Genomic DNA, 26,876 nt, shown 5'->3' on the forward strand with positions numbered 1-26,876 from the left:
TTGAGCTGGGTCTGGTTTTTGCGGTTAGTATAGTTTCCTTCAGTGCATCACTGACTTCAGATTTATCAATGAGCTGCTGCTACCTTATGCTTAGCGTGAAGCTTGGAGCGCTATATGCCTGCAACATGGAAGGCTTAACTATCTTGCTCCTCTTCTCAAAGCAGGTTGCTGATGCTTGTTACGTGGTACAAGGCATGGGATGGATTTTGGGCTTCTCCTGCACTATTCTCAGTCTTAGGCCTTCCCTGTGCACTTGGTTCCCGGAAGTGAGGCCTTCTCAGTGTTTCTTCCCCTCCCCTGATTGGCAGTCCCTCTGCCAGATTGGTCTTAAGCAGGAAGATTTTCTTCCACCTTCTAGCAACAGACAGCCTTTGCTTCTACTCTTCCTCCAGTGGCAGCTGATCTTTACCTGGGATCATGTAGCTGGAGTGTTTCCTTCATCACCTCAAGCACTTTTTGTTTCATATGAGAGGGAGTCAGAAATGGAGGTGATTTCTTGCTGTGTGCCACCAAGGTCGGCTCTCTCAAGTGTTCTGTCCTACCTCAGTCTGTCTCACAAGTGCTCAGGGGAGGCTTGTAGAAATAGTTGACCAGTGAGCGTAGACCCCCCCCTTATGTCTGGGGTTCCTAGCTATTCTAAATGGTTATGTTAGCCCACACTCAGCATTTAAGAATTTGAAATTTTCAGTTGTTTTCTTCCTACGTGCTTTCATGGCTACTGCCTCTTCCTCCCATACTCTGTCAAAGGAGAAAGAGTCTGGGTGTCCTTACCACCATTTGGAATTCATTTCACTTCTTGGCATCAACTCTGCTTCCTCAGAGTACATGAGAAGATAGTGTAGGTTAAAAGATGACTTTCTTGAGTATTTTTTCAGTGTCTTATACCCATTTCTTTAGTAACCTGAGAAGACATGTGTTAAATAAACCTGCCTATTTGAATAAATCTAGCTTATTTTCCCTCTCATTAAGATGATAAATTAAGAAGTATCTTATTACCTAGTTTTATATCTTGGTTGTGATAGTAATTTTCAAAAATTACTTACAATGCTTTCAGACCAGTGAGTTAGATTTGAAAAAGTAATGAATGAGTCTTTCATAGCAGTGATTTCATGCCTTTGGAATATCTACCTCAAGATTAAATAGATCAGCATTTCAGAAGAACTCTTGTTTTGTTTTGTTTTGTTTTCTTGGCCCAGGATGTGACATAAAGAGGCTTGTATTCAGGTGAATTTAAGCACATTGTTTAAAATATGAAGATAACTGCCTTGTTTGTTTTGCTTTATGTTTCAGGTATTGGTGGTAATTTGGTAGCCATTCAGGCTAGCAGGATTTCCACCTACCTCCATTTACACAGCATTCCAGGAGAATTGCCTGATGAACCCAAAGGTTGTTACTACCCATTTAGAACATTTTTTGGTCCAGGTAGGTGCTTGTGGATTTTTGCATATTTTATTTCAGGAACTATTCCACTCTATGAGTACAGGCAGGCAACATTTGTAGAATACATATTTTGTTTGTGAATGTTGCACAATTTTCCATTTCTGAGAGCTAAGTAGATTTTAAATATTTAAATAGATTTTTTTTTTTTTTTGGGGGGTACACCAGGTTCAATCAACTGTTTTTATACACATATCCCCGTATTCCCTCCCTTCCTTGACGCCCCCCCCTCGAGTCCCCCCCACCCTCCCTGCCCCAGTCCTCTAAGGCATCTTCCATTCTCGAGTTGGACTCCCTTTGTTATACAACAACTTCCCACTGACTATTTTACAGTTGGTAGTATATATATGTCTGTGCTACTCTCTCGCTTCTTCTCAGTTTCCCCTTCACCCCCCGCCCCCTCCCATACCTCGAGTTCTCCAGTCCATTCTCTGTATCTGCTTCCTTGTTCTTGTCACTGAGTTCATCAGTACCATTTTTAGATTCTGTATATGTGAGTTAGCATACAATATTTGTCCTTCTCTTTCTGACTTACTTCACTATGTATGACAGATTGTAGTTCTATCCACCTCATTACATATAGCTCCATCTCATCCCTTTTTATAGCTGAGTAATATTCCATTGTATATATATGCCACATCTTCTGTATCCATTCATTTGTTGATGGGCATTTAGGTTGTTTCCATGTCCTGGCTATTGTAAAGAGTGCTGCAATAAACATTATGGTACACGTTTCTTTTGGGATTATGGTTTTCTTTGGGTATATGCCCAGGAGTGGGATTACTGGATCATATGGTAGTTCTATTTGTAGTTTTTGAAGGAACCTCCAAATTGTTTTCCATAGTGGCTGTACCAACTTACAGTCCCACCAACAGTGCAGGAGAGTTCCCTTTTCTCCACACCCTCTCCAACATTTGTTGTTTCCAGACTTTGTGATGATGGCCATTCTGATTGGTGTGAGGTGATACCTCATTGTGAATCATGGAAATAAAATCAAGAATAAATGAATGGGACCTCATGAAACTTAAAAGCTTTTGCACAGCAAAAGAAACCATAAACAAGACTAAAAGGCAACCCTCAGAATGGGAAAAAATAATTGCCTATGAAACAACGGACAAAGGATTAACCTCCAAAATATACAAGCAGCTCATGCAGCTTCATACCAAAAAAGCAAATAACCCAATCCACAAATGGGCAGAAGACCTAAATAGACATTTCTCCAAAGAAGACATACAGATGGCCAACAAACACATGAAAAGATGCTCAACATCACTAATCATCAGAGAAATGCAAGTCAAAGCCACTTAAATAGATTTTTGTTCATTAAATCTCAGTGACAACAACAACAGAAAAATTTGTATCAATTCTGCAGTTGCTGAGGAACTTATAGTTTTTTATCTTTCTCTGGGATATCTTGTTTATGAGTCAGGAAAGAGGAACCTTGTGCATATAAGAAAGCATTGTTAGGTGATTTAGGGAGACAGATATACTGTCTTTTGTATATTAATCTTTTTAGCCTTTCTAAATGTAGGTATTTGATCTCAAACAAGCAGATTGTGAGGGAATGACCTCAGTAACAAGGACATTGTTATGGCCTAGGCATATGATATCCAAAAAACTAAACCACAGTTTTAAATTCTTGACAACTTTTTTTTCTGATGAAAATAAATGTAATGTAATATAATAAATGTAACTTTTGAATGAGGATCAGAAATACCCAGTCTTTTAATAGCAGTGAAAGGATTCTAAAGGAAAAATAAAATTAAAACATTTCATAACCAGAGGTCCTCTGTTAGAAGATCATGAGATGTCATTTAGTTATTAAAATAATGAATAAAAAGGAATTAAATGATGTAGGAAAAAACCCCCACATTTCAGTACTTTAAGAACTCCATATATGCACTACCAAATGTAAAATACTCATAGATAGCTAGTGGGAAGCTGCTGCAGAGCTCGATGCTTAGTGACGACCTAGAGGGGCGCAATAGGGATGGTGGGAGGTGGCTCAAAAGGGAGGGGATATGGGGATGTATGTATACACATAGCTGATTCACTTTGATGTACAGCAGAAACTAACACAACATTGTAAAGCAATTATACTCCAATAAAGATTAAAAAAAGGAAATAATAGGAGAAAAGAAAAAAAACTTCATATTTTTCTTTTGTCTTTCGTCTGTTTTTATAATAGATGTTTTAGTTAGACCAATGTTCTTCATAGCAAGTTTTTATCAGTCACCTTTTATTTAATTAATATATAGGCATATAGGGAGACTATCTAAAAATTGAGTGAATTGTAAATAGTTAATTTATTTTTAGCAATTGAATTTTATGTGATTCTATGCAATATAGTAACTGGATCCTCAAATTTTAGCAACCGTGACCTGTTATTCACCAAAATATAATTTTGTTTTAACAACTTTTACATTTTATATTACAGGAGCAAATAATAAGTCTGCTCAAGTTCTACTGCTTTTAGTGATCCCTGGACATTTAATTTTCCTCTACACTATTCATCTGATGAAAAGTGGTCACACTTCTTTAACTGTAATCTTCGTAGTAGTATACTTATTTGCTGCTGTGTTACAGGTAAAAGTTAAAACCTCTTGCAAGCTCTTTTTTGCTCAGATTGATGTAAAGATGTAACTGTAAATCTAAAGGCACAAAAAATATTTTAACATTTCAAAAATGAGCTGAATGCCTTCGTATTGATTTGATCTTAAAACCAGTAACTTTTAATATGATTTGATCAATAGAATTGTTGAATTTCCTGTTTCCTGGATTCTTTGTCTTCCCTTTTTCTTATTCTCTTTTGCATGAACATGTCTTGAGATAAATTCCTGAGAAAGAGTGCTGCATAGGAGAAAAATTTTTGAGTCTTTGCATATTGTAAAATGCTTTTACTTGTATAGCTTGGCTGGATATAGAATTCTGTTTCTTTTAGAATTTTGAAGGCATTGCTTCCTTGGTTTTTAACCTCTCCTATTACCATTGAAAAGAACAACAGATGCCATTTTCACTGCTGATCTCATGGTACAAAACTACTTTTATCTTTCCAGAAGCTTCTGGAAAGAAAATCTTCTCTTTTCCCCTATTCTTAAATTTCTTATGATATTTATTTGTAAGTTTTAAAGTAATATGCCTAAATTTCTAGCTCATGATTAATCTTCTTTAGACTTTTGCTAGTAAAATAAAGTTGAAGATCTTGGGGCTGTTATAATGCTGCATCTTTCCCATATGGTTATATCACAGTTTTTGGTTAAATTAGTAGTTAGTGTTTCTGTTATTGGATCTAAACATTGTTTACTATGAGCCAGATAATGTACTGTATTTCCTTTTTGTGAATTTTATTTTTCTTTGGGTTAATAATCCCATCTTTTTTCATTTGCCTCATTTTCCATAAACCCATCCTTAATTTTTTTCCAACTGTTCCAGCTTTATTTTGGGTTCATAGCCATGGCTTCTTGTTAAGCTCTGTAGGACTTTGTACCTCCTACAGCGAGAAATCCTGACTTAAGAGATGCACCCAAATAATTCTTTGAAAAGATAACATAAATGAATTTGCCCTTCCAGGGGTTTGTAGGAGTGAGGCTGGAGGGTACGGATGTGGAATTATTCTAGTCGAAAGAAGCTGCATTGATGGTAATGTTGCTAATGAGATTAACTGACATTTACTGTGTTTCCTGTATGGCCAGCTGTGTTCTAAGCACTTCACGTGGGCAGATTTGCTTCATTCTCACAAATACTCTATGAGATTTGTTCTTCTGATGTAAATCAGTGATTTTTAAAGCGAAGTACATGCAAAACAATGCATTGTGTACAGAAAGAGAAGATTAAAATTTCTATTTCTATATGTCCACCTCATTTGCTTAAAATGTCTGTTTTCTTCTATTTTTATGGTTGCTTTACAATAAACATTAGTGCAGTGTTATGTAAGTATACTCATTTATATTGAAAGGGCTGCCTAAGCTAAAACTTTTGGAGATTACTGAGTAAAAGCATAGAGATGAGAAAGCATAGAACTTATTTGCCAGAAAAAGAAAGTAATTCATACAGAGGATTTAACTAAAAGGAGAGAAGATGAGGTTAAGAAGGTAGATTAGGGCCAATGCAGAAAGGCCTTCAGTGCCAGGCAGAGGAGAGCAGAATCCACTCATAAAATAACAAAAACCCTTATGACTTAATTGATAATTTTTAACTTTTCTGTAATGCCTTATAGCACCCAAGATTTTGTTAAAAGTCACTTATCAAATCATTCATTCACTTATTCATTCAATAAACCTTCATTCTACTAGATTCAGGGATGGACTTTAAATCCCAGGATGAATCACTTCAGACCCTATCCTCAAGGACTCATAGCCTGGAGGGAAGACTACTACATGAACAAATAACTATATTATATTGTAATAGAATATAAATGCTGGGAATAGCCACGCATAATTTGCTGTCAGAACTTGGAAGAAAAAGCAACTAATGCTACCTAGGGAGTAATATTTTTCTCCTATTCAGTAGGGGCAAAAGTTATTTCAAATGCGTTTTTACTACTGGCTATCTTTATTGCTGCATATGATATGGTCATTTATTATAATTTATGTTCTCCATGTGTGTAAATATTACGAAAAAGATGCATTCCTCAATCCGATGGGAATTATTTAAGAGACTATTCTTTGGTCTGTTTGTAAACATGCCATTTTTAGAGCAAGTTCCTATTTGTAACTTTACCTCTTCACCTCATGGATGGATTTGATGTTTGTGTTTATGGTTCTGTGCCAACATACTGTCACGCATCATTTCACTTAAGTTAATGAAGGATATAAGAAATGTTTCTGAATTTATAAAACTATTACATTTGAAACTTATGCTCACAGTATACCTATATGTCTGCCCTATACCTCTGACCTAAATTCTGACCAGTAAAGTTTGAAAAACTAGAGTTGAGGAAAGAATAATTATTCATCTCTCTGTGTCTCAGTTACCTCCTTTGTAAAGCAGGAGGGATACAGACAGTCCGACTTATGATTTTTCAACTTTACGATGTGCAAAAGCGATAGCGCATTCAGTAGAAACCGTACTTTGAATTTTTTTAAGAACTTTTATTGAGATACAGTTAACAGACAATAAACTGCATATATTTGGAGTATACAATTTGGTATCCCAATCTCCCAATTCATTCCCTCCCAACCCTCCCCGCTTTCCCCACTTGGTGTCCATATGTTTGTTCTCTACATCTGTGTCTCTATTTCTGCCTTGCAAACTGGTTGATTTGTACCATTTTTCTATAGTCCGCTTATATGTCGTACTTTGAATTTTGATCGTTTCCTGGGCTGGTGATATTTGGTACGATGTTCTCTTACGATGCTGGGCAGTGGCACTGAGCCACAGCTCCCAATCAGCCACGTGCACCTGAGGGCAACCAACCGATAAACTGATCCACTTAAGACCATTTTGTACCCAGACAACCGTTCTGTTTTTCACTTTCAGTATAGTATTCAATACACTACATGAGCTATTCAACACTTTATTATAAAATAGGCTTTGTGTTAGATGATTTTGCCCAGCTGTAGGATAATGTTAGTGTCCTGAGCACGTTTAAGTCAGTCTAGGCTAAGCTATGATGTTCAGTAGGGTAGTTGTATTAAGTGCTTTTTTGACTTACAGTGTTTTCAACTTATCATGGTTTTTGGGGATGTAACCTCATCATAAATCACGGATCTTCTGTAGTAGTACCTACCTCATAGGCACTTTTGAGGATTAAATGAATTAATTCCATAAAGCTTGCTTCCTAGTAGGTGCTATATGAGTGTTACCTGACACTATTGTTGTTGTTATTATTTTTAAACATAGAATTGTAAATGGTGAGCCATTAATCTCTGAATGACAGTTGGAATTTTTTTTAAATCTTATAGTATTGACTGAATTTTCTTATGTCTTTTACGACTTTCATTTTTATGAGTTTAGTGTTTATTTTCTCCCCAAGAATCAGATATCTGGCAGAGTAGATCTTTGTTTTTGTGCCTGACATTTTGTATTATTCCAGTGAAATAGCCCAGAATCAGATTGTAAATTCTCAAATCAAATCTTCATGCTCTGACACATATATAGCACATACATGAGCACACACATTCACACATCTCTTTGGAGACTGAGGTTTAGAGAAAAAAACCTTGACCTTTCCCTGCCTACTTCACTCAATCCAAAGATGGACGGAATAAATAAATACTTTTTAAAGATGAAGACTCCTTCACCACTTAAGACTCATCTTTTAATATTCTTTACTCGATTGGCTTCCTTTTTTGATCTGGGTTAAATTTATATTCAAAACTTTGGTTTATATCTCAGCTCTTACTCAAATATTTCAGTTCACACCATCACTAAGCTCTGTATTTTGATTGAATGTTATATAGTAAAACTTAATAATACATGTTTAATTTCATTCCATCTAAATTCCTACCTCCTTGGGGGTAGAGACCAAGCCTTTTTCCTTTTGGTATTCTCCACAGGACATGATAGAGTAGTTGTTTTTTGAATTCTTGATATTTTACTCTCTTCCCAGACTAATGTTCCTTAAGGAAACTTCTCGCATCCCCTAATTCCCCAGCGAACTAAATGAAGGAAATCCCTTGGAAGGCAGCTTGTCATTCAGTGTATTATAATGACATGGTAATGATTCTTTCCAATATTTTTGCATTTACTCAGATGTCATCTATTCCTGGAAGCCTTTCTTGAATACCTAATTTGGTCTAAGTGCCTTTATTCTCTAATCCTATGGTATCTTGTGAATACCATTACCCTAGCTTTTCTACATTATATTGACATTATATGTCCATGTATCTGTCTGACCCATTCTAGAGAAAGGGTCTTTGTTTTAACTCATTTTTATCTCTAGCACCTAGCCCCATCCCTAGTGCTCAATTAGCGTTTGTTAAACTGAACAGAATGACTGTCTTGCTAGCTCTGTTTCCCTTTCAGGAGGAGAAAAATTTACAACTATATTTAGGTACCAGAAATTACAGAAAAACTGAAAAATACAAATTTTCTTCTCCTTGCTCAAATTTCGTCTCTTTCACTGATGTAGGTATTTAAAATAAAAGGCAATGAAAAATAAAACACAAAATTCCACAAATTCTATCAGCATTCAGTCAAAATTGTAAGGATTTACTGAAATGTTTAGAGATGAAATGACTTGATATCCAGGGAAAGTGCAAGGTTGGCTTTAGATAAAGCAGAATTGGAAATAAGTTGAAAATTGATGAAGCTGAGGGATGGAATGTGAGAGTGGTGTGGGGATAGTTTGTACTATTCTGTCTACTTTTGTGTATGTTTTCATTTTTACATAGTAAGGCGTTTTTAAAATTAAGGTTTTTTAGAGCATATTGACTCTAATTTTGGTCCTATCACTGACTATTTCTTACTTAAAGTGAAAAGTAAAAAGTAAACTTGAGTTTGAAATTGTTTGGGACTTAGAATGGTTGGGTTCATGTCTTATTTCACCCTAAGTGCACACTGACTCCATTTTTTGAAACTATTTTTTTTGTTTGTTTTTTTTTAAAGGTATCCATCCATAAATTACTTTTATTTCTCATTAAATGAGCACAGAGCCATTAGCATATTAATAACAGATATGTTTATTATTACATATCCATCAGTGCGGCTTTTAATACCACCTGAAACATGCATATCATCCTAGAGACAAATCAGTTTTCCAGTGCTTCTTATTTGATAGACATTACTGCAAAGCCATTGTAAATTACTGAGGAGGTATTTGGTTAAAAAAATAAACAATAAATCATACTGCCCATATGAATCAACTCTTGTTATTGAACAAGAGTTTAACAGTATTTATCTGGTAATTCCTATGTTAACTGGAAAACATCACAGATGTATTGCCATAATTTTCTTTTATATTCGTGCAACCTTCTACATATTTTGCAGAGTTTTATAAAGTCATTCATTATTTTAGCAGGTAGTTTGATGCAAAGATTGTACTCAATTTATGAAAGTCCAACAAACCTCTAAATATTTTAAATTAAACCAATTATCAATGACAAACCCACTGACATACATAATTTTTTGAAAATATGTTTTTTGAAATTTTTATATTTAGTCATGGCAGTAAAATAATTCTCTCAAATTAAGGCACTAAAAGGGCAATGCAACTCCCATCAAAAGTGTTCTAAGAATAATTTACATTTCAAACAGTGCATACATTTCTTATATGTTTGTTAACTTAACGTCTTTATCACTTAAAACCACAAAGCAACACATTATATAATTACAGAAATAATGTACCCCACAAAATGCTTTTAAACTTGGTTCTTTTGTACAGTTAGTTCCTAATGTCTCTAGTAGTAAAATAACTCAATATGGCTTGGCAAAAATGCATAGATTAAATGTAATTTTTTTTTTTTTTGCCTTCTCCCATTCCCCAACCTACAAACTTGCTGAAACACATACAGTATTTTGTAAAGCATAATGTAAGATATTTATTTTCCATCAAGTCCACCACGGACAATCAACAGTAAGGCTTTTAAATTCTACAGTGAGGGCACTGAAGTCAAGTGATGTCACTGCTTTTTTAAAATAGTTTTGTATAGTCTTGCAAGAGCACAGAAACTGAAGTTAATAAAAAACTTTCAGTTGTCTCATTTTGAGATATTTTCTTCACTCCTTCCATGAGCTGATCTTGATAGTGACGGCCATTCCACTTGGAAGTGAAAGTCTCTTCCTCCCACTCTTATGAGGAAAACTGTTTTCCATCATGATTGACAGGCGTTTTCTTAAAAATTCAAAAAGGCAGCACCTTTTTAAAAAAATATGTCTAGCTAAGCTTTCCCTCAATTGTACTTGCATTACATAGTAATAATTAATCTAATCTACCTGATGAAACTATTTTTTAAGTTTAAAAATCTCTTTACTTGTCATGCATTTCATTGTTTAGGTATTTATCCTGTGTCTTGAAATTAGAAGGAACCTAACAAATGTGGGGTTTTTTTTTAATCTTTTATTTTATTTTATTTATTTTTAAAATTTATTTACTTTATTTTTGGCTGTATTGGGTCTTGCTTGCTGCACGTGGGCTTTCTCTAATTCTGGAGAGCAGGGGCTTCTCATTGAGGCAGCTTCTCTTGTTGTGAAGCACAGGCTCTAGGCACGTGGGCTTCAGTAGTTGTGGCATGTGGGCTCAGTAGTTGTGGCTCACAGGCTCTAGAGCGCAGGCTCAGCAGTTGTGGCACATGGGCTTAGTTGCTCCGTGGCATGTGGGATCTTCCCGGACCAGGGATCGAACCTGTGTCCCTTGCATTGGCAGGTGGATTCTTAACCACTGCGCCACCAGGGAAGCCCACAAATGTGTTTCTGTTATGTGACATTAAGGCCACTGAAGCACAGGGTAGGTGTGGTGGATTGTACTCTTACCTATGTTCCTGCCCGGTGCTCAAGAGCAGTCAGAGTAGCTGGAATATGTCAAGGCCAGAGCAATATGCAAAAGGCATCCATGTTTAGTACACCACCAGCCACACTGCGTTTTGACTTTTCTTCCCCCAGCATTAAGGATGGGTCGGCACCAAGCTGACCATGCTGATTACCCATTCTACCTTTTATGCCATCAGTCAGCATTCGTGAGATTGCTAACTGTGGCTAAGGGTACAGTCGCTAGCTTTAGAACAGAATTTTCCATCTGTGTCAGATTAGCCCACTGAACTCACAACTTCGATTTCATAGAATTGGAGCATACTTTCTTTTAAAAATACTTATTTATTTAATTTATTTGGTTGCGCCAGGTCTTAGTTGCAGCAGGCGGGTTCCTTAGTTGTGGCATGCAACCTCTTAGTTGCAGCATGCATGTGGGATCTAGTTCCCTGACCAGTGATCGAACCCAGGCCCCCTGCATTGGGAGCGTGGAATCTTAACCACTGGACCACCAGGGAAGTCCCAGAATCAGAGTATACTTTCTTCTACAAACTTAGAGATGATTGGGTGCTTTCTCTCTGAGCAGTCATTTCCTCAGCCTTCACATCTTATTTACTCAAATGTTCCATTGACTGCTCAAAACCTGTTAATTTGTGATATCAAAAGCATAATAAGGAATTCCAGGCTGTGATGGACCTTGCTGGCCTTCTTTCTAAGATGTGCATAAGGGAATTTTGATATCTTCCTCAGCGTCTTCTGTCTCTAATTCATTTATTTGCCTATTCCCTGCAGCCTTTTTCAAGGACGTAGTACCTGGACAGCATAATAAACCTGCAAAGGTACAAAGATAACCATCAATCAGATAAGCAGCCTGGCAATCTCCTGAGCAAAGAGGGAACAGCAGTACATTGTAGTTCATTTCCCTATTGAATTTAAAGTCTCCTTTGTGTTTGAAATCCTAAATATGCTTCCTTTGTCTGTGAAGATTTAAAAGCTTAAACTGTGGATGACAGAACCTACAAAAGCCAAAAAGATAGGCACATATGGAGTATATTAATATTTTTTCTGCTATACAATATTTCAGTGGAAAAGAAAAATGAGACTTTTCTAGCTCTAGAGGCCTATTAAATTCCAACAAAGTGTTTGTTAATATAATTCATAAAGAATGAATCAAACCCATTTCTAAGTGACAATTTTAATTCCTTCTTTTAGGCACTGGTTGTTTCATATAGAAAATTCAGCTACTAAGAACTTTTCTAAACTTCTAGCTGCACCAGATTCCATGAGAAATTCATGTGAAAATTTGTAGAAAACTGAGCTATATCTGTTTTTTAACGTGGGAGAGACAAAATGTTTCCCTTAAATGGTGGAATGACAAATTCTCAATACGTAAAGGTGAAAAAATATATAGGATTTTATCAACTGTGTAATGCATGTAATCTTCCAAGCACTGTACTAGTCACTGTACAAAAGAAATAGAAGATATTGTCCCTGCCCTGCAGGATCTTCTCTCAGCTGTGGGAGAAGAGACTTAAATGCATAAAATAATTAGAGAAGGGCCTAAGACTTACCTCCTTATAACACTAAGTTATGAGCATCTTCCTGTGTAACTTCAGAATCACATGTTATGCTTATCTCTGTATTTCATTCTTTAAAAGTTCTTTAATAGTTTTCTGTTTGTTTTTTTTGATGCGGGAGGATCAGCGTATATATTATAGCTGATGAGAAATTGGAATTAATATCAATAAATATGAAACTGCCCTTAGCAAAATAGTAATACTTATACTTCTTAATGATATAATTTTGAAAGCAGAAGTCTCCTCAGTTTTTATTACTGCCTTTCAGTAGGCAGTGTTTGTTTTTTCATTTTATACTTACGTGCAAATTGCACCACCTTACATTTCCCAACAGGTTCGTGTTCTCAAGAAAAAATATTCTCAGCAAAGCCCAAGCCCAACGTAAATGAGCAAATGAATGACCCTCATAATAAAATTAATAATCTGGATATTGAATAATGAATTTCCTAAGAAGTGCTTCTGTTTTATAAATAATAGTTCATGGTTGTTTTGAAACCTATTTTGTAAAATGAACACGACCACAGCACAAATAGTGCAAATTAAGAGCAAACATCTTCCATTTCTCATCTAGTAGAAGGATGCGCTTGGGGCAGAAATGTGGTCCATGTACTTACTTACAGAAGCACTGGCAACATCTTAGTTCTGAAGGCACATTTACATGATTCAGTGTCATTATTTTAACTACAAAGACATATAAATAAATGTTTTCACGGAAGAAAGATGTTTATAAGCCTTATAAATCATCACAGACATCACATACAGAAGACAAAGGAGAAAAGAGGGAAGATAAGATCCAATATGCAGAACATTGCGGCGAGATCACAGAGCCCTTTAGAGGCACAGCTGAGTCTGAATTTCTGCTCTGCTGCTTATTTTGTGACTTCAGTCAAGTTTCATAACATCTCTGGCCTTATTTTTTCCCCACCTCAGAGGATGGTAATGAGGACTAAGCTCATGTGTATAAAGTACTTGGTAGAGTTGCTGGAACATAAAGAGTTTCCGATAATGGCAGTAGCTGCAGTTTGTCATCATTACTGTCGCAGACATTATTTTTGTCTTCCTCTCATGATTGGAGCTGGTGACTCAGTGCCCTGAGGCCTTTTTCTTCTCCTCACCATTCACCTTCCTTTTGACCCCTCTTCTTTACTGCAGAACTCTTTTTCTTGCTTTTCTGATGAGTGCCCTAAGCCTCAGATACCACCCTTTCATCGCTAACTCCCAAACTGATATCTCTAGTCTGACTTCCTACTCTACATCCCCATTTAAATGTTGAAATGTTGTCTGAACTGTAACATGTCCAAAGCTAAATTATTTCTCTCATAGTCTTTCCCACATCAGTAGGAGTGGTAGACAAGAAACCACAAGTGCAGAGGGAACTAGGCCAAGCTTAGGTACACAAAGATCTTCTAGACCTCAGCCCTCAGCTCCTGACCCCGTTAAGTTCCTCCAGGATGGGGAGAGCCTTGCTTGCATAGACGTCACATCTCATGTGTACTGCCGGTGTCCAGATGCTGCCCACCGCAGCCATCACAGTTACCTTGTCACTGGTGGGTCCATGCAGGGTAATAGGAAGACACCTAGATATTTCTGGGTTCTAATTCTGGTCCCTTCCTAAGTCCATAACTTTGTCAAAGCCACAGCCTTGCTCTGTGGCTTAGTTTCCTCACCTGTAACATAGGGTGAAGATACTAACACTAAGGTAACCATATAATTTTAGTCCAAACCAGGACACTTTCGAGAATGAAAGGGAGCTGTTCATAATTATGATTAGAGTGACAAGCATAAAGCATGACTATCCTGGGCAAACCGGGAAGTAGAGTGGCCCCAGCTATCCCTCAAATCCCTTCCTGCATTTCTTTTTATTTTTTTAAAGATTTATTTATTATTTATTTTATTTATTTATTTTTGGCTGTGATGGGCCTTCATTGCTGCACACAGGCTTTCTCTAGTTGTGGCAAGCAGGGGCTGTTCTTCATTGCGGTGCGCGGGCTTCTCATTGCGGTGGCTTCTCCTGTTGCAGAGCACGGGTTCTAGGTGCACAGGTTTCAGTAGTTGTGGCACACAGGCTCAATAGTTGTGGCTCGCAGGTTCTAGAGCGCAGGCTCAGCAGTTGTGACGCATGGGCTTAGTTGCTCTGTGGCATGTGGGATCTTTCCGGTCCAGGGATCTAACCCATGTCCCCTGCATTGGCAGGAGGATTCTTAGCCACTGCGCCAGCAGGGAAGTCCCCCTTCCTGCATTTCTAATAGCTGATTTTGTGAATTCTCACTCCTACAGTAAAGATGATTTGTTACAAAGCATCATTGTACATAATTAGTAATGTATATGCTAATATTAAAATTATCTGGCAACTATAATAGTATTTAATATTAAAAGCTGTAATTGCTACTAAGGTAATATTAAGTTAAATTGGCTTTTGTGGGTTAGCCAAAGAACCCAGGCAATACATAAAATGTTATTTTCCAAAAAAATTGAATTCCAAGTCCAAATAGCTATTTTGAATTAGTCTGTTTTTAAGTTAGAAGCTATCTATTTTTACATTTGTTCAGCCTAAAACAGTCTCAGGTTCCTGGGTGCACTCTGTGTTCTCATACCTCTGTATTTTACCTAGAAGTCTGTATTTGCCTTTTTCTGCTGTAATTTGATTTTTGTTATTTTATATGTTCAGCTTTATCTCCTCTTGATCTGCAGCTTCTGAGAGGAAAAGAGTACTGGTTCTCATATATAAGCCAGCTTATCTCCTTATCACCTAAGTTGTTCATTCTGAAGATTTTCCATCTCTGACAGATCCCTTCTTGACGTTTGGTGTTCTGAGCCACTTTTTCCATGTATATATTTAAGAGTTTCAAAAATGGTAGTAGCAAATATTTATATAGCATTTATTCTGAGCCATGAATTGTTCCAGGTACTTTACATATATGAACTCACTGAGTACTTACCACAACCCGGTGAAGTAACTTATATTGTTCGTTCCCATTTACAGATGAAGCAATTGACTTGACTGGTTCGAGTCCACACAGCAAGACAGAGTCCAGATCCACTCTACAATCCTAACTACTGTGTTTTACAAGAATAAGTTTGGCACTGTTCTGCTCTTAGTGAGAGTCATAGTTTTCAGAATGGCAGCTCTTGGAGGCTTAAAGCTGCCTCTTCTCTCTGGTTTCATTAGATCTTCATATTTCTTCTAGCCAGGCATTTTGCCTCCAAATTGCATTCGTTTCACAGAGTTTATATGGGATCCATGCCTACTGAAGTCAAGTAGGAGTCCAGTCAACATGAATATGTCTGGAGAGGACTAAGTGCTATGGAAGTTCAGTAGTGGGAGAGTATATTTCTAGGTGGGAAGGGAAGCTTTATAATGGATAAAATTTTGTTTTGTGGAATCCACAGAAAATGCCATTTCAGCAAAAATGGTAGCATTAAGTAAATGAGGAAGTTCAGGGTATTTACAGAAATAGTAAGAGAATTTCTGGAGCCTAGCATTTATGAAAGGGAGTGATGGAAAATAAGGTTGAAAATTACAGATTGTGGCAAGATTGTGGAGGGTCTTGCAGGCCAGACTGAAGAGTGCAGTTTATTCTCTAGAATGATGATTTTCAACATTTTTCCCTCTCCCAACAAACTTGAGAGACCTAACACATTCCTCTGATGCATTGTCATATAATGTGGAATGCCTTGAGCTTTGATTTCTACCAGTCACCACCCATGTCATCTTGATCCAGGTAATCTCTCATCTGTTTACTCCTGTGTTAAAAGAGGCTAAGAATAGACCTACTTAGTGGGTTATTATAAGGATGAAATGAGATAATGCATGTAAGGTGCTATTATTGTCTTATTATTTTAATATCATCATCTCTAGTAGCTGTGGATTACTGGGGCGGTGAGTCTCTCAGGGTATCAGTGAGGGGATCAGATACTGTGGAATCTAGCATTGAGTCTGTACCGTGAGTCTAATACCTGACTCATTCCTTGGAATCATTCTTCTAAGTAAGGAAAATGTAGGCATATGGTGGCAAGGTGGCCATAATTGGAATCCCAGGATAACCAGCCAATAGCTGAGCAAGTTAATTGGCTTAGCCTTGGGCAAGTTACTTAATTCCTTGGGGGATCTTATTGTTCTTACCTGTAATATGAGGATAACGATTCCCCTTTGCACAGCAGTTATAATACTTGGCACATAGTAGGCCCCCATTAAATGGTGTGGTTATGTCTCTCTTTTTTTTTTTATCACGACTTTGAGTCAAGTCCTATTCCCAGATGGCATCTCAAAGGAAAGAGCTAAGCAAACAGGAGATTTTAACAGGTTGCCCAACTTCACTCACATTTTTTCTCATTCTTCAGGATTTAAATCTACCAGATTGCAACTGGGAAGTAAGGATCTCTTTACTCTTTCTGTGTGACCGTTCTGCCTCGGTCTCTTAATTGGTTTCTGCCTGTCAGCTTGGGTTGAATGGAGAATGTGAAGAGAATGATGAAGGAAATGTAAAGGGAGGACCTGCAGTTCCAAAAATTTTTTTTCTAGTTTTAATAATATCTACTTTAACTTTGGGAGGTGGTTAGTATGATGAAGGAAAGAAATTGAACCAGGTGATTTTTTGCAATTCCTTTTTAGCCCTGTGATTGCCTTTTGGTGATACAATACTGTGTTACGCTATTATAGCTTAGGTTGTAGGGTCTTAAAATTGAGACACTTTCCTAAATCCATATTTATGATTAATTCTCTGGAGAGGTATGCTTGGGCTCCAGGCCAGTAAGCACAGAAGATGAAATGACTGCCTGCCTCATTGCAGGCAAGGTATACCAGAGCCCTGTGGAGCAAGGCATTCAGAAAGGGGGCTCTTTTCCATCCTGTCAAACCCGATGAGGATACGGTCAGGACCAGAGAAGCCGAGCCCTCTTTTTCTAGTGTTCTGGTTAGGATGTTACTGCCTCTGCTCTGAGTTCTGCTGAAATTGCAGACATGACTTGGAGGAATTTTCACATCATCTGCCAAAAAAAAAAAAAAAAATCTCATAACACAGCTATGTGAAAGCACTTACTTGAAAAGCATAAAAACCATTTTTTAAGAAATTTGCCAGAATAAAATCTTGGTTGATTTGTGACCCCAGAATATTCAGCCAGAAAATACTGACCTGAATGATTCAATAATTTACATTTTTTTTTTTTTGCTATTTAAAAAAAAAGATGTTTAGCACCATACTTCTTTTTTATTTTAAAGCTAAATGTCTGTGTTAGTTCTGCATAACAAAGCTAATCTAACTTGTGATTTATTTTGGTACCATCTAGGGAAATGTGTAAAAGCAAAAAGTCCCTAAAGGTTTTTGCATTTATTATAAGAGGTGTTTAAAGGAAGTCAAAAGATGATGATACCATCATTCAATATCCAAAGTAAAAAGACACAATTGAATTTATTGCTTACTATTGTGAAGGATCGGGGAAATCTCTCCAAGAAGAGCAAACTACTGATCTTTTATAGGGTTTCAGGGACGCCTGGAGTTCAGGGATGGGCAGATATTCGAAAGCTTGAGTAGGCTTATATCATCTGTAGAGGTGTGGATACTTGAGTGTGACTGCTATTGTTAGTTGGTCCTCAGAGGTGTATTTATGGGACCGGATTTGTTCCTCATTGCCTACTTCAGAAGCAAGGACTATCATTGATTGGCTGCCTTCTAAATGCATTTAATAAGGCAAGATGTTTATTGATTGAATATAAAAGCAGTTCTGGTGGCTTCTTGTTACCATCACTAAAGATCAGTCTTTTCCTGGGAGTGTGGGAATTTTTTACTTTCTCAGTCTCCACTTTTGTTCCTCATTCAGTCAAAGCTGCAGGATACGAAGGATTGTTCAGACCTTCACCTCTGTTGCTGATTCTTCTTGAAGATGGGGTATCTGATTTTCAGTTTCAGTCCATCAGCATAATTCCTTTTGGGAGGAGGCGTCTTTGAATTATTTATTGAAACATCTGATGGGACAGTGGCTGGGTTGAAACATTTGAGACACTGGACAATAAACATTAAATGTGAGAAAAAGAAGAATAATTAAAAGTATTGTCAGAAGGGACCGGAATATATTTCACTACCATAACCTAAGATTTTTCAGGCCTGACCAAGAAAATACATCCCAATGATTCCCTAGGTAGCCAGACTGCCTTTTCTTTTAGCTTAGATACAGATTGTTTTATTTCACCTGTAACATTATTTCAGGTATAATAAGAAATGTTGGCAGTGGTTCTGGTTGGCCAAAAGGAAGTCCAAAATCATTCTTTTATCTGTAACCATAACTGTGACTCTGCTGGTCTTGGGTGGAAGCTCTCTGCTTTGTGTGCTCACCTCTTTGCTCTGAGAATCTTGGGTTGATAATCAACCTCTGTGAGTCATCTGCTTCAGAATGTGCTCTGGAGAACTTCAGTTTAGGTTTCCTATGGGGTTACTTTCCAGCTCTGCTAAAGGTCTCTTCCATTTTTTCCCAGAGGACAGCAGAGTATGTTGCCAGTTCAGGCTCATTCAGGGATTATGGTTTATTCATCTTAGACTCAGCATCCAGCCCCTGCCTGGTACAGTAAATATTTATAAAATGAATATTCAACTTTATATTATTCTTGGATTATTTTTGGCATTGCAATTATATTTCTTCATTTATATTCTGATCTCACTGAAAGCAATAACCATGCCTTATTCTTTTCTAAATGCTCCAGAAAGCTTATCACAGTGTTTTCTATGTTAGATAAGAATAAATATTTGTTCAGTTGGATTCCAGATACATTGCGTGTACTTTGTTTGGGTGATAGGGCAAATACTTAACAAGATTCCACATCTAAAAGAGGGAATAAATCTGAGGGAGAGGTGAAACATATACGTAAAACACTTTGAAGTTGATGCTTTTTCTAAAAAGTAGTATTACATATTTAACAAGCACAAACAAAATATTCTATAAATGACTACTTAAGTATTTTAGCAGTAAGTTTGTTAAACATCTTAACCACTTAAACAGAATGCTAAATTTTATTATTTTTAATGGATTTAAAATATTTTTATTTTGGAGTGTAGTTGATTTACAATATTGTGTTAGGTTCAGGTGTACAACAAAGTGATTGTTATACATATACATATATCTATTCTTTTTCAAACTCTTTTCCCATTTAGGTTATTAAAAATATTGAGCAGAGTTCCCTGTGCTATACAGTAGTGCTTGTTGATTGTCTACTTTATATACAGTAGTGTGTATCTGTTAATCCCAACCTTCTAATTTGTCTCTCCCCCCTTCCCCTTTGGTAATCATAAGTTTATTTTCTAATTCTGTGAGTCTGCTTCTACTTTTTGTAAATAAGCTCATTTGTATCATTTTTAAGATACCATATATTAGTGATATCATGTGATATTTTTCTTCCTCTGTTTGTCTTACTTCACTTAGTACGATAATCTCTAGGTCCATCCATGTTGCTGAAATGGCATTATTTCATTCTTTTTAATGGCTGAGTAATATTCCATTGTATATGTGTACTGCATCTTCTTTATCCATTCATCTGTCGATGAACATTTAGGTTCTTTCCATGTCTTGGCTATTGTAAATAGTGCTGCAGTAAACATTGGGGTGCTTGTATCTGATCAGATTATGTTTTTCTCCAGATGTATGCCCAGGTGTGGGATTGCTGGATCATATGGTAGTTCTATTTTTAGTTTTTAAAGGAACCTCCATACTGTTCTCCATAGTGGCTGTAGCAATTTATATTCCCACCAACAGTGTAGGAGGGTTCCCTTTTTTCCACATCCTCTCCAGCATTTACTGTTTGTAGACTTTTTGATGATGGCTGTTCTGACTGGTGTGAAGTGATACCTCATTATAGTTTCGATTTGCTTTTCTCTAATAATTAGTGATGTTGAGCATCTTTTCATGTGTTTCTTGGAGAAACACATGTGTCTTCTTTTGGAGAAATGTCCATTTAGATCTTCTCCCCATTTTTTGATCAGGTTGTTTGTTTCTTGTTATTGAGCTGCATGAGCTCTTTGTGTGTTTTGGAGACTAATCCTTTATCAGTTGCATTGGTTGCAAATATTTTCTCCCATTCTGTGGATTGTCTTTTCATTTTGTTTATGATTTCCTTTGCTATGCAGAAGCTTTTAGTTTAATTAGGTACCATTTGTTTATTTTGTTTTCATTTCCATTCTTCTAGGAGAGGGATCCAAAAAAATATTGCTACAACTTATGTCAAAGAGTGTTCTGCCTATGCTTTCCTCTAGGAGTTTTATAGTATCCAGTGTTACATTTAGGTCTTTAATCCACTTTCAGTTTATTTTTGTGTATGGTGTTAGAAAATGTTCTAATTTCATTCTTTTACATGTAGCTGTCCAGTTTTCCCAGCACCATTTATTGAAGAGACTGTCATTTCTCCATTGTATATTCTTGCCTTCTTTGTTGTAGATTAATTGACCATAGGTGCATGGGTTTATCTCTGGGCTTTCTATCCTGTTCCATTGATCTATATTTCTGTTTTTTGTGCCAATACCATACTGTTTTGGTGACTGTAGCTTTGTAGTATAGTCTGAAGTCAGGGAGCCTAATTCCTCCAGCTCTGTTTTTCTTTCTCAAGATTGCTTTGGCTATTTGGGGTCTTTTATGTGTCCATACCAGTTTAAAATTTTTTTGTTCTAGTTCTGTGAAAAATGTCATTGGTAATTTGATAGCGATTGCATTGAATCTGTAGATTGCCTTGGGTAGTATAGTCATTGATTGATTCCTCCAATCAATCCAAGAACATGGTATATCTGTCCTCCTGTTTGTGTCACCTGCAGTTTCTTTCATCAGCATCTTATACTTTTCAGAGTACAGGTCTTTCACCTCCTAAGATAGGTTTATTCTTAGGCATTTTATTCTTTTTGATCAGAATGTTAAACTTTAAAGTTATTTTAAAAAGTAAAGTTTCACAATGAAATGAAATGTATTTCACAATGAATAGAGCAAGGATAATGAATGGTCTATACCTTTATGCAACAGTATATTGACAACAATATTGTGAATCCCACAAACATAAGGTCGAGCAAAAGGAGCCAGACACAAAAAGAGCATATAATATGTGATTGCACTTATATTAAGTACAGAAATAGGCATTAACAGCTAAATAAAAATAGTAAAGGAAGCTTGATAACTAACTTCTGCCAGAGTAGAACTGAGGCAAAGTAGGGAGCAGTAACTTTTGGTGGGTGATCAAATTCTTTCTCCTCCTCTGCCCCATTTGACAAGGCACTGTTCTTGAATGGCTCATTAGAAGGAGAATGTGAACTAATATTTATGATGTCTGTTAACTTCCAGACAATATGTATTTCATTCACATTATTTCCTGTAATCCTTTGAGCAGTCCTCCAAGATATGTGTAGTCTTCCCTACTTTTCAGGTGACAAATGTAAAAACTGAAAGCTTTAAAAGAAGAAGTAGTTAGGTAGTAGATAAAATTTGAACTTAGATTTGTATTACTCAAAGCCTTTGTTCTGTCTCCTCCATCAGATGATAAATAAAAAGACCAAGAACTCAACCTGGTAATTTCATTATTTGTTAGTGGTGGATGACAGGAAGAGTGCTATACTAGGGCTGGGATCAGCAAACTTTTTCTGTAATGCTCCAGGTCATCAACATTTTAGGCCTTGCGTGCTGTATAGTCTCTGTCGCAAGTACTCAACTCTGCCAAGACAGCACAAAATATTTACAGTATCCACAATATGTAAATAAATGAGCATGGCTGAGCCAAAAAAAAACTCTACTATGGATGCTGAAAATTGGATTTCATATCATGTTCACGGGTCACAAAATACTATTCTTCCTTTGATTTTTTTTCAGCCGTTTAAAAATATAAGAATCATTCTTAGCTTATGGGGCATCCAGATGGTGCGCCAAATTTGGCCTGCATCACTGACCCCTGCTCTAGGCTGTTGCTGGGAAGAAAAAGAGCCCTTGTATATATTTAGGTATTCCCTTTCTAGACAGGTCAAAAGCTCAACAGGTATTTGTCAAACCTCTCCTGTGTGCTCTGCTGCTTGACATACAAAGATGAACTCTCTAACCTGCAAAAGCCATTTAATAGAAAAAAAACAGATATAATTTACATACAGTAAAGTACCCTCATGTAAAGTATAGAGTTTTTATGACTCTTGACATATGTGTACATCAGTATAGCCACCACCACAATCAACGTATAGAACGTTACCTTCACCCCCAGAAAGCTCCCTCCTGCTTCTCTGCAGTCAGTTCCCATCCATCCGTGGCTCTAGGCAGCCACTGATCTGTTCTCTGTCACTATAAATTATGTTTCCCTTTTCTAGAATTTCATATAAATGAATCTTACTTTGTACTCTTTGTCCTCTCCTTGTTTTACTCAGCACATGTTTTTGAAATTTATCCACGTTGTTACATGTATTAGTAGTCTATTTCATTTTTGCTCCTTAGTGTCCCATTGTATGAATATTTCACAGTCGGTTTATCCATTCCCCTGCTGGTGAACACTGGACTTGCGTCCTTCATCACAGTGTGGGCTGTTATGAGTGAAGCTGCCATTAACATTCCTGTATGAGTCTCTGTATAAACATATGTTTTTAATTGCCTTGGGTAAATATCCAGGAGGAGAATTACTGGATTGCATGGAAAATGCATGTTTAACTTTATAAGAAACTGCCAAACTGTTTTCCAAAGTGATTATACCATTCCGCATTCCCATTAGCTTGAGAGTTTCATTTGCTCCACGTCCTCACCTTCACTTAGTATTGTCAGTCTTTTTACCTTTAGCCATTCCCGTGGATGTATTGATGGTAATCGCATGGTGATCATAATTTCCAATTACCTTATGGCTAATAGTATTGAGTATCTTTTCATGGATTTATTGGCCATTCATGCTTTCTTTTGTGAAGTTCAAATCTTAGGTCTGTTTTTAACATTGGGTTGACTTATTATTGAGTTGTAAGGGTTCTTTATACATTCTGGGTACAAGTCCTTTGTCAGATATATGCATTGGAAATGCTTTCTCCCAATCTGTGCACTTTTTCATTTTCTTAATCATGTATTTTAATAACAGGTTTCCATTTTAATAAACTTCAATTTATCGTTTTTTTCTTTATGGTTAGTTCTTTTTGTATCCTAAGAAACCTTTGCCTATCCCTAGAATTTTAGGGAAATTTTCTTTTGGAAGTTTGCTGGTTTTAGCATTTATTTGGATTGCTGATCCATGTTGAGTTAATTCTTGTATATGGCATGAAATACAGATTGAGGTTCGTATTATTCCATGTGAATACCCAGTTGTTGCAGCACCATTTGTTGGGAAAACTGTCCTCTTCATCTTGAATGACCTTAGTATTTTTGTCAAAAAACAATTTACTATATATATGTGGGTCTATTTCTAAATTGTATTCTTTTCCATTGACATATGTCTATTCTTTTGCAGCTGTTTTCTTTTGAGCCATATTTTTTTTAATTTTTTAATTGCAAACTGTCTTTTTTGTGTAGATCTCAGCTCACTTTCATGAGTATTTGTACTTTTACAAGTATAATTATGCCAAACAACCAAATCTAATGTAGATGTATTTCTCTCTGTGATTCCTGCCAAATCAACAAACTTTTATTCTCTAATCTTAGCATGGAGTTCTTAGTGTACTAGCATTTCAACAGCATTAGTAATTATATTTATGAATCCTTGTCCGATACTGTATCTCAGACCTTACAGAAGTCCAGGTTGATCATATCTGGGTTTTCACACTTGTCACTTCTCACAGCTGCTTTTTCTAAGATGTTAATTAGTTAAGCATGCTCCTTCCCTTTGTACATCCAGTTCTGTTCTCTGCTTTTCTCCATATTCTGTCTCTAACCAGTGACTTTAGACCCTTCTGATATCAAGGAAAGATCGATTTTCTAGGTTTCAAATTATTTCAGTTATTTCTTTGCCCCTTACTTTTAACCCTTCCCATAAAAGTGGGTTGTCTTCTTTTCAGGGTTTGTTTACTTGAAGTTCAGAGTTGTACTTCTGACTCTTCCTTTTACCTGCAATTAAAATTTTTTTCAGGTAGCTCCATTTTCAACTGATATCCATTACCCAATTCCTGTAGATTTCAAAGTTATCCTTTTAAATCTGTTCTCTGAGACCATAGCTCACCTAGTAAAGGGGAAAAACAGATCTCCAGGAAAGGAAGGGGTTTTTGTTCTTGTTTCATGGGAATTTTTTTTTTTTCAGTTTATTGAGTTTTGTTTCTTATCATAAAGCAACATATATTCATCATTGTAAAATTGTGTATAATCCACATACTCAAAGACTACCACTACAAATATTTTGGTGTACTATTTAAAAAAATTATTTCTCACACTTGAGTAATATATTAGAAAGGCATTCAATAAATAGTTTCAAATGAATGAATACTCTTTTTTCCATGAAATGTTTTGCTGGGCAACAAAGCCTTCCTTCTTGGAAAGGGATGGTATTAGAAGCAGTGCCATCTTTGGGTTACAGGCAGAGGGTGAAGAGGAAACACCTAAGTTGTTCAGGGCCTGATCTCTGTTGATTGCATCTTTCCTTAATATTCTATGGCATTAAAGTAATTTTACTTAGCATGTAGTAGACAGTCAGTAAATATTAATCTCCTCCAGCGATTTGTATATGTTTTATTTCCATCTTTTTTCTTATTATTAAACTAAGAAACATCTTATTTAGTTTGACTTCTTGATTTTCAGGTTGTCATATCATAATATTAAGTGACATTAGCTATCACTGGTTCTTTGTATGATTGGAACAGAATGACATGGTCACATGAGGGAAGAATCACTGGGCCAGGGTTAATGAACGCCCAGCCAAAAATTACTATTTTAAAAAAATCTTTTTTTTTTTTGGCCATGCCACATGGCTTGCAGGATCTTAGCTCCCTGACCAGGGATCGCACCTCTGCCCCCTGCAGTGGAAGCATGGAGTCCTAACCACTGGACATGCAGGGAATTCCCTTGAAAAATTTTTAGTTGTACATGAAATATTGAATAGATAAACAATAATGAAATGACATGTACAAGGTATAAAGAATAACAATACAATGACCGCCAGGACACTCACCAGTTAGCTTAAGAATTATAATACTACCAGTACCTTAGTACCTATATCTTTTAAAGCTGCCTATCTGCTCCTTCCTCCTCCCAAAGCAAACTGTTGATTCAGAATTGCATGGCTAACATGTCTTTGCTCTTCCCTATGATTGTAAATTTATTTGAATACCTAAAAATATCTGTTTTTAGGTTTGCATGGTTTTGAAATTTATAAAAATGGAATCAATGAATTTGTGTTTAAGTGGCTTTCTTCTGCTCAGCACTGGATGTGAGATTCATTCATATGTGTAACTGTTGTTCATCTGTTTTAGTTATATAGTGTTCCATTGTATGAATATTCCATGATTTTTTTATCTATTATTCTTTTAATGGATTTTTAGGTCATTTGTAGTTTTATGCTATCAAAAATCAAGGGTGTGAATATTGTTATATTGTCTCCTGAAAACATTCTAAGGATTTCTTTTGGATACAGAGTCTTAACCATTTTTCTGCCATGAACTCCTTGGGAAGTTTGGTGACTGTTAGAGACTCCTTCTCAAAATAAGGTTCGTTCATTTTCTACCTTCCCACACCTGCCACCTCACAAAAATAATTCAGGCCGAAGAAAAGATATTTTATCTGTATATCCAGAGTAGATTGAATTCCTGTTGACTGATAATCCTAAATTCTTCTTAGCAGACATGTAAATATTAGATTTTAATAAGTAGCATTTGCAGTCTGGAAACTGGATTAGGGAAGCATATTTTTATAGGAAAAATGAATTCAGCTTTTGTAAGTTAAGGCTTAGGAAGAAATGTACTAATTTGCTCTTCCTGGTATTTATTTGTATCATTTTTCTAAGCACTCCTTTCCAAAAGAAATCATCTTTCTTCACATGATACACAAGGCTGTTACTGGCAGTGGGACATTGAAGGGATGCTGGTGGATGGGAATGTTGATTCTAGCTCAGAGAAGGCGCTGGCGGAGAGAAGCAATTGTCCAAAACAAATATATATTCTTGTGCTTTGTATATTTTTTTAAATTCCGAATAATACATCTAGAACATGCATAATTAGCTGGGGCTACAAAGTTGCCTTTTCAGGAGGTATATTTACCCAAAGAAGTTATGCATATTTCATAAAAAACAAACAGACCATGTAAAAATACAGTCTACGCTTGGTTAGCTTTTCCCAGTAAAAAAAGCATACATTCCTTAAATAATTATTTAGTTTGAAAATAAAACATGTTTCATTAAGAAGTATCTGATACTTATTGTGATTTTAATAATTCATTTATACACAGTGTTCCAAAGAAACACTGATATCCTTTGTTAACTTGCCAAAAAAGTAATACATTTAAACCTGCTTGAACTTTAAGTCATCACAGTACCTTTAAAAAGAAATTGCTTGGGAAGGGGAC

At 36.3% G+C, this 26,876-nt stretch overlaps 1 protein-coding gene across 3 annotated transcripts in view; it reads left to right on the forward strand.

The window, feature by feature from the left end:
* SLC41A2 (solute carrier family 41 member 2) overlaps positions 1 to 26,876 on the forward strand; it is a 126,894-nt gene that overhangs the window by 89,492 nt on the left and 10,526 nt on the right. For all 3 annotated transcript variants that reach the window (XM_057742642.1, XM_057742640.1, XM_057742641.1), the window contains exons 9-10: positions 1,291 to 1,422; positions 3,875 to 4,023. In XM_057742642.1, coding sequence (XP_057598625.1) covers positions 1,291 to 1,422; positions 3,875 to 4,023 — 281 coding nt within the window. The remainder of the gene's footprint in view (positions 1 to 1,290; positions 1,423 to 3,874; positions 4,024 to 26,876) is intronic.

The sequence above is a fragment of the Hippopotamus amphibius genome, chromosome 7 (genome assembly GCF_030028045.1).
Source record: "Hippopotamus amphibius kiboko isolate mHipAmp2 chromosome 7, mHipAmp2.hap2, whole genome shotgun sequence".
Lineage (NCBI taxonomy): Eukaryota > Metazoa > Chordata > Mammalia > Artiodactyla > Hippopotamidae > Hippopotamus > Hippopotamus amphibius.